At 31.7% G+C, this 9,806-nt stretch overlaps 1 protein-coding gene across 2 annotated transcripts in view; it reads left to right on the top strand.

Moving 5' to 3' along the window:
• Nucleotides 1–858: 858 nt before the first annotated feature.
• Nucleotides 859–9,806, top strand: part of LOC112683505 (heterogeneous nuclear ribonucleoprotein C-like 3) — a 117,192-nt gene continuing 108,244 nt past the window's right edge. The window contains exon 1 of one of the 2 annotated variants that reach the window (XM_025554557.1): nt 859–978. In XM_025554557.1, coding sequence (XP_025410342.1) covers nt 930–978 — 49 coding nt within the window. In that variant the 5' untranslated portion in view covers nt 859–929. Of the gene's footprint in view, nt 983–9,806 lie in introns of both variants that reach the window. The other variant, XM_025554558.1, reaches the window with a different exon arrangement.

Genomic DNA, 9,806 nt, shown 5'->3' with positions numbered 1-9,806 from the left:
AGAAAGAAGCGTTATTCTTTATTTTTTAAGTGTCTAATCCTTGTCTGGTTTTATAAGTTGTATAAAAGTCACTAATAACTAATGGTATATTTTTACAATAAAGCATTGATAGAAAAAAAAAAACGTAAAATGCATGACATTTTTAATATGGAATTAAAAAAAAATCATAAATACTAAAATATGTACTGTATCGTGTGTACCGTTGTTAATATTGTAGTTTGAAAAATATCGCGTTATGTCAATAAGATGAACTTTGCAAACTCGTCGATCAACGGTATAACCGCAAGTGGCACATTTGAAACCAATTGCGGTCATTGATCACCACGAGAACACCGAAAAAACATTTACCTGGATCCAAACAGAAGTGTTTCATATAAATCGAGCTCTCTCTCGATCCGTTATTGTTTCAACGACGATCTCGTACAACAAGAGTACGTCGGACACGTGGCTCATGGCTGATTTTACCAATATTAACGGACGAAATAGAAACCATTCGATGTGTTTGGCTCATTTGATGTGTTAGGTTACCGAATAGTGTTAGATTATCGTACTGCTATTAATATAATTTTTATTGTTCTTCTGTCGTCTTCGTCGTCACGATCGCCTAACACAAGTTACGGGGGGCTTGTCGGCGAGGGGGCAACGCGACGTGTCACCTAGGGGGTTGACCTAGGGGGGATGGGCGTTAGGTGTCCATACGACGAGACGACCAAGAGGGCGGAGAGAGTCCGAGGCTATTCGTTCGGGGCGGGGGTGTGGGAGCGTTGTGAGGGTGAGGGGGGAGCGCGCTAGGTGACTTGTTGACCGGGCACGGCGCGACGGATTCGAAGGCGGTGTGCCGCTTTGGGCCGGCGCTTGCGCTTCCACGGCCAAATCGTCGGGTGGTCGTGGTCGGCTGGCGCGCGGCGTGTCTCGCATGTGTTCAGTACATGGACGCTGTTTGCCCGACGAGAAACACTCGCACCCGACGACCGTCAAGTAGGTACACATTGCATGATGATATCATATTGCGTTATAGACGTTTGAAAATAATCATAGTAATATAACGGTTCAGTTCAATGTTTATTTTTTATAATTCCTACCCGGCCACGTTTGCTGTTCGTTTTGTTTTATTATTTTTATTATTTTTTCGTGTTTTCTGCCCTTGGCCCTCGTCTGCACCGTACGGCGGTACCGATCGCGTTGATCGGTTTGCTCGCGATTTTTCCACGCGGCACTCGCGCGTATAATATTCTCAGCCTTTTCCGCTACACCCGAAGAAGACGAACCGACTGTGTGCGTCGGTGACGCTCGGCGGTCGGACGTTTTCAACTCCTTCGTGAGTCCCGTCTCGTTTCGGGATTTTTTGTGTTATTCGCAAAATAAAAATCGGTCGCAGACGTCGTAATCGTTTACGTTGAGAACCGACTGATTTCCGTTTTCATTTTTTTCGTTCGAGACGCACACGACGAACGTCAACCGAAAAATTCGATTCAAAATTTAACGTGCCCAATCAATCATTAGGATTTTGTGGTAAAATATTTTTAACGTTATGTTTTTCATCTAAATTCGCTAGTATTTGTATTTTCTACAGAATGTTTTTTCAATCTGTATGTTTTAAAGTCCGAAAGCACGATTATAGAGTATTTTTCAAACCGTTAAGGTTACGGGTAAATACCTATACGGTTTTCGTAGATATTTTAGTACCGACTGTTCGACTTGAAACGATCGAATTTATATTATACCATTAAATTCTACTGAACGATGAACAATTTGAAATCAATTACAAGTATAAAAAATATTTCGAGTGGAAAAACGTTTGGTCGGTTTATTTCAACGATATGCGATTCGTTTAGTACTAAATAAATTCACACTGTACAATAAGGTTATGTCAACAGAGTATTCGAATAACAGTAATAGTAGTTAACTAGTCGTGTATTTCTTTATTCTCATAAAATATATCCAATATTTAGAATGTGAGTACAACATCGTGTTCCAATATAAATCTGCTTGATTTAATTATTATCACTATATGCTTACTAAATAATTTATCCATTATAAATGGAAATATAGTTATGCCAATATCATAATAATTATATGCCATTTAAACGATAAAAATGAAGAACATTTATTAAAAATAAAAGTAGCCCTATAATTGTATTTAAATCATAAAATTAATGTGATAATTTCGTTGTATTACTTATTATTGAAAACGGTATTATAATTTGTAAAATTATTGCGAGTTAAAACTTCTGAATTCTATACTTAAATACAGTTGACAAAATTATTCTCAATTTCTGACGATTACCAATTATGGAGTTTTAAGTAATAATAAATAGAGAAAGAGAATACTTTAAATTTCATGAGCAATTTATTTTTCATAACAAAATTAAAATTAAACGCGTTCATTCTTTGATTATGTTTGCATATTATTTATGTGCTTCGAAAATATTGTTAATAAAACATCGCTGAGAAAAGATTGATTGTAAAATATCGTTTTTTTTATTTTTATTAAAAACTAAGGGTTCAATATCGAAAGAATTCACCGACGGTTTTTGGAATTTTTAATATTAATATGTGAAATTCAATATTAGTACTCTCAATTTTCTTGCAGATCTGGTTGTTAGGAAAACCGTTTACACCTATTCATTTATCCTCAGTAAATTTAAACAAAATCAAGTTGTTATTACAATTATTATTAGAATTATTAAATTAATAAATAACGTTATATGGTTATATTTAATTCTTCAAACAATTTTCCGAAGAATTTAAAAGTTATATTTTTAAACCGCAATTAGTTATTAAAAATATTATGTCAGTTTAATATCTTATGATAATACAGTACCTTATTCAACGTTTTCCCGATAAGTATAACCGAATAATATGCTGTTACTATGTTACAATGGTGAAAAAAAAATAAAATAAAAAAACCTTAACGATTTCCTTTGATAGGACATATAACGATATTGACTAATATACATCAATATTTTCGGTTTGTCGGTTGTTTTAATGTTTTGTGTTTTTAACTCATTCGAACAGGCTTTTACCATCCATATAATATGTGCGTGTTATAACCTAATTATACGGCAGTGGGCGAGTTCGGTGAATTTGTTATTTCGACAATTGCCCAAGAATAGTAGTTATGTCATTTCACGGGTAGATACGTGCATTTACAAAAGTCCCGAAGTTATCTAATTGCACGAAAACTTTATGTACACTGTCCGTGTTGGTTTGGCCACTAGACTATAAATGAATTTTAAATTTATACGCACATCTTAATAAGGTTTTCGGTACAAAAAAATCAACATTCATAATGTAGATATCTATTAGTTGCTTTTATTCTAAAATTCTAATTGGACGGCCACGGGGATGAAACGAAAAGAATAGCTCGTCACGGAAGCGGTCGTTTTGATGACTAATTGCGACTGTTTGGCGTAGTGAACTTTCGTAATTCAACTAAAATTCAAAACAAACTACTAGTGCAGCGACGCTCGTTGTTTATTGTAAGAATAGTAGTCGAATAACAGTGAAAGTGTGAGAGAGAGAAATTGAAAACAAGATCAGAATAATTTTTGAATTTTGACTTGGTAAAATGTTGAAAAATTAAAAATACAACAAAATTCAATTTACGTGCGTAATGTTGTAGCATTAGGAGCCGATCCGTATTAAAGTCCGTCGATGATTTTTACATGAACTAGCAGAGATAATTTGTCCATGTGGAAAAATGAATAAATAATCACAATGAAACTTTTAAATTCTATAGACACCTAAGTGAGTGTTTGCGAACAGTTCTCGATATTGAGAAGTGCCTATTTTTGGAATAAAATAATGTTCAAAAATAAAACTTACCCCATATAATATTATACATGTTCATTATTATCCATGTAAGCATCAAATTTTCAATTAATCGTATACCCCAATAATGTTTTAACACTAGAAAACGTGAAATTTTATAAAAATCATTGCGTATTTTATGCACATTTAACGTATAAAAATACGCTTAGAGTGCACGAGAAATGGCGTTTAATTAATTCGGCTACAACGCTAAAAAAAAAAAAAAAAAAGAAAAAAAAAGTACTTTCACAAATAACGAAAAATTTATAAATATTTATCCATTTGCCGTGTAAACATGATGTTATAATAGGATATCGTCAACATTTGATAACTTTGCATACTTTATATTAATTTTTTTCCATTTTAAGATAACCCAATAAAGTATAATATTATAAATATGATATATGTACACAGTATTAGTACCAGTATGTTAATCGCATTTGATTAACATCGGGTTCGAAAATCAAACGATTAAACTTGCGAATAAACTTTAAAAAATAATAAATCATACCACGTTATAGTCGTACTGAAGGTTCGCCAATCGCGCGCGTATTTGTGACAAGACTCGAAATGGTAGTCCGCTTCTGAGAGGTTTAACAGCAATACAGTATAAACGTGCAGTGATGACGCTACGGGATTAACTTTCGGAGCGAATAATTAATTTTAAAATAAAACATTTTAACATTAATAGAATCAATTAATTTTTAATGTTAACGATTCTCGGTTGACGAAATCGGTCTCTCTTACACAGTTTGTTTTAAATATGCATACGATCGAAATACACCGGAGGTATCCGCGCGGAATTTAAATATTATATGAACTGTGCAATGTATACGTTAGTTTTCTATGCATTGCCGTGCTATATTCCCGTATTTTGAGTGTAAATTATTATCCGAATCTCACAAAAGCATTTGCAGTTAGTGTACATCAGCTGATACGTTGCATCCATATTTTCGAACTGCCTTTTATTTATTCGTGTACCTGAAATATTTTTTATTGTTATGGCGCCACTCCGAGAAATTCTCAACCATAGGTAACTTATCGGTAAACGAATGTTCGTCGACCGTATGTCGAATTACTGCAATAAAACGTCTTCAATAACATTTCGTTATTTGCACTAAGATCACTAATACTAATACCGATTACCATAAGTAGAACGTTTTTTGGCATTCCGATTTGGTATCTCAAAATTTGACTCGCGACAGCTAAACGTTATTTATAGGACATAAGATATTTTGAGTCGTAAGCATTCACGGACACAGAGATTGACCAACGGATTCAACGAATTTTCGTTTCATCACTTAGAAAATTTAGTTATACATTTGTATGCTGCTGTAACACAGTTTATTCTAAAACTTGAAAGCGTAAATTTAAAATTCAATGAAATTAAATATCTTTCTGCATTTTTCCGTAATTTATGTGTTATTAATCTGTAATACTGATTATTGAACAAATTATCTATTTATTTATTGTGAAAAACCTTAATCGTAAATTACAAAAATGATTAAAATATGAATATATAGTATAATAATAGTTTTAAAATATGCAATATACTTTTTTTTATAAAATTATTATACGATAATCTAAAAATTTGATTGTTCTTCTTTGTATTATCGAAAAAGTGTTCTATGTAATTAAACAAATTAAATATTAGAAATCAGTATTTCAGTATTTTAGGTATGAGTTATATTTACAGACTCGTATCTAATATGTTATTAAATTAAATGTAAACATAATCAGATGTTATCAAGTACGTTCGTAATTCACAAAACGTTTTTATGCATAAATATAATAGTTAATAAAAATAATAATAAAGAGAAAAATAATTGTTTTTTATAATACAACTCTTGTATTTATTTGAATGTAAAAGTTGTTTCCGTGACAAATTTCTAATCAAAATTAAAAGGGTATTGAAAAATACAAAATTAATTACACTATGATAATATATAAACCACGTATCTATAACTTTTCATATAAAAGTATTTTTTTTTTCTTTAGAATAACTCTTTTAATTATAATTAAATAAAATTATAATCAATATGGAATATATCTGAATTGTTTTTAAATTTTTAAATGTCAAGTCCACTAGTCAATGTGATTCACAAGCCAGATGATCAGATGATAGACGATAGATTTTTAAATTTTTGATTAAGCAAGTGTGGTGAAATTTTATCTGGAGGCAACAGCATTCTACTTTCCCTTGACGGGTTTGCATTCGCATTATATCGGCTACTCACCCGGACCAACGTCTCTTTTCGCTAGGATCAAACCGACCCGGCGATCACCTCGCGAACTTTAAATATCATTTCGCAACCCTCGAGTATCTACACACACCACAATGTGCACTCTCTTTACTCAGGCCATGCTGTAATTGGTCGTCGTAAGAGTCGATTTTACGACGGTTTGGCGCCAACCGCACATATACATATATTACAGGTATCGGCTGTGGTAGGTTTATACGCTCTGCGATAGAAAATTAATAGACTTATTTTTTTTTTTTTTTTTTTTTTATTATAATTATTACCTGATGGTCACGTGGTGAAGCGTGGTACATGTTTATCGGACGAGATCGATGTAAACGTTTCGAAATTGTTGTGTACCGATGGCGAGGAAAACCTAAATAATATTATGGTTTTACTATCGTTGATTGTTAATGTTTTACGTTTATCAATCGAAACAAGCCCAAAACTATCTTTGCGACAGTTACGTGCGTGTCGGTTAGAGGATTTAATCATAAATTAATTAACCACGCCCAGACGTGAGTTTGCCTGAGCCTCCGATGCGGCGTCGGATAATAATACGCCGACTGAACAAATAACAAATATTCGCCTGCATGGCTGAGCATAGTAATTAAGGGAGTTCGACGGGAAAAAAACGCAGGGCCACGGCACTGAAAAAAAAAGGGTTGTGTGTCAACACCACGGTTTGCGCATAAACGTAAAAATATATCTGGCGAGATTAACATCAATCGCGGTAAGTCTTGCGACGGAATATTGTACACTAAATCATTAGCATCGGCTTGTGTACGCACGTTTACGCTTTTAACACGTGCACATACATACACACACATAAACACACTCACGTGCCCACGCCGATTATTTTGTTGTAAAGCAATATACGGGAATCCGTGTCTCACGAACGCATACCATTTATGTACTCCATTATACTATTTTATTGTTACAGTGTGACGTGTACAACCTAAATTCTATACGTGCGGTGTATATATTACAGGAAAATATGATAATTAGTTAATGTCGACAATGGCTAATCAATGACAACAATACCTGATTTAGTAAGGAATCGTCATAAATGACTAGTAATTGATGTTAGTCCCAAAAAAAAAAAAAAAAAAAAAAAAGGGCAATGTTTCTAAATATTGCAATTATATTAAAATATTAAATAAATTAATATTTATTTATTATTTACTTATTATTATTTATCACAACAGGGTTAACCATTATTGTTTCATTTATGATATTAGCATATTTTAATTTAAGTTCAATCATCATACGCAGGGCCGTATTTAAGGGAGCCACTGGCTACAACTGCCCTGGGCGCAAGTTTTTTGGGGTCGCCAAAATTTTGTGGTCGGAAATTTGCTCATTTAAGAATTATTGAACTTTTAAAATTATTTTTAAATTTTTTTTTTTTTTGTTTTTAATAACAGTATCATAAATTAATTTTAATGTATTTAATTTATTAATATATTTATAAGAATATGGCTATCAGCGATCTAGAATATTATTAATATACCTAATATCAGTTCCCAAATTTGTTGTGATAATGTTAATAAACATAATTTATTTATAATAATACGGCGTATTATGTTATTGCGTGCGGCGTGCGGTGACGTGCCTACTACACAAAAATAGCATTGATTTTAGAATATCTATCTCCTATATATTCCGTAGATAGGCCCCTTAGAGGGTCACCAATTTTTTTTTTTTTGCCGGGGTGCAAAATTACTAAATACGACACTGATCATACGTAGGTCGCAGCCTCCATGGCCGATTGCTATATGTATAGAATAATTTATATCGAAAAGCTGTTCATTTTCCACACAACGTATACTCTCCGTACCATTGGCCATAATTTTAATGAGACGATATTAACAATTGATAGCAATAACGTTATACTTACGCATGTTCCTATAGTCTTTTGCACATTTATTTTTGTCGGCCGTAGATAGAGTTCTTTTGGACTCCTATATTTCTTCAATTCGTTCGTAATATACGTTATGAATGAACGAAAAGTTACTGCCATTACGTTTTTTTTTCAATTAATAATGATATTGCGTTGAAAATTTTAATCGCATATCATTAAAATCGATTTTTAAAAATATTTATTAAACATTTATCTAAAACACTGAATAAACGCCAGTCTTTATTACAGATTGTTACGATACGATACAAAGAGTTCGATAGATAACAATCAATTATTATGGACAATAAAAATAAATATTGATATATGAATGATATAAAAGTCGATATGACAAAGCGTTTAAGTTGAAGCAACGTGAACGATGGTCATCTATAGTTTAAAAACCTCAAATCCGCTCCAATAAAAGGCATACCTTCGACATAAAAAATACTTTAAAAATTCATTCTACATTCAATGAATTATTAATCGATGCTTGGCCTCAAATATATTAACTGTTTTTAAAAACTATCACTACTTATTACAATTTACGTAATTTTCGATTTAAATGGTAGCAACTGATTAAATGGTAAAACCTATAAACTAGCCCTTCTTAATGTATTTAACTCAAATGTTTATGAATTAAGTGTTTAGTTATTCCACGATATTAGAAATTGTTTTCTAATTACTATCTAGTTAGACATGCATAGTTATCAATTTATTACCACCGTTATCGTAAATTACACGTTTTTTCTAGTCGGTTTTAACAAGATAAATCTTATACGTCGTCGAAACTTCAAACGTTTTTGTGCTATAAATATTAAAATTTATAACTTTGTTTAATGTCTGAAAGTTTAATTTAAACATTTGACAATAAATTCTTGGCAAATATACTAATAATAATTTTAACCTAATGATTGGACCTATGAAATAACGTGTATTTTAAATAAACACAATTTCAAACATGTTTCAACAAATTGAGATCAAGTGGAGTGGAAAATATACATTCATAACACGGAAAAACATTTGTAATACGAACGTTTTATAAATAAAACATTTTGAATTTAAGAAAATGTAACTAGGACTTACTTCAACTCAATGTTAAAAAATTAAATATTTTATACATTTTATGAGTTCATAGTTCGTGAAAAATATAATTTGTTATAAGCAATATATTTTGGTGTTTTGTATATGTACAATTAATGTAATATATTATTTAATTCAATAGCTTCTAATATTGAGTGTGTGATTTTTAAAATGCTAAAATGGTCTTATAATCGAGGGACATTTGAATGAAAAAAAAAAAATGTTTTAGTTAAACTATATAGAGTTGGACTAGACAAAATAATTGTTTTTGCTTATTTTTAAATTTATACGTTATGAAGCTTGCGAAGGGTTCATGGGACATTCGCATTTAGCTCTGTGTAGTATTAAAAAGTCGTTAGTTTACAGGTGTCTGTGAAGGTTCATTTAAAACACATTAATATTACAGGGACAGCACGGGACTTGTCTTCTCATTAATTACAACGAAGTTTCGTCGAGAGGTTTTTGGAAGTTTTGCTTCTAAACGCAGCATGAAAATATTGTTGCTAATAAGTCACGAAATCAACTTATTTTTTTGCATTTTGATACGTTTATATTTTACTCGTAGGCTATACAAATATAATTCAACAATGATATTTTAATTAAAGTTTATTTAATACTACATCATACATAAAATAGTGTTCGTACACGGACGAAAAAATGTAAAATTTGAAAAGATAAACTTTTCGGCGAATCTTATCAAGGCGTGTAATACTGTTGAATTTTTAATTTAGCCGTTTAAAAGAAACTATAGGAATTCGAATACACTGCGA

Source organism: Sipha flava, unplaced genomic scaffold (genome assembly GCF_003268045.1).
Source record: "Sipha flava isolate LNK unplaced genomic scaffold, YSA_version1 228_pilon_pilon, whole genome shotgun sequence".
Classification (NCBI taxonomy): domain Eukaryota; kingdom Metazoa; phylum Arthropoda; class Insecta; order Hemiptera; family Aphididae; genus Sipha; species Sipha flava.
This window is presented reverse-complemented; position numbering and strand designations above follow the sequence as displayed.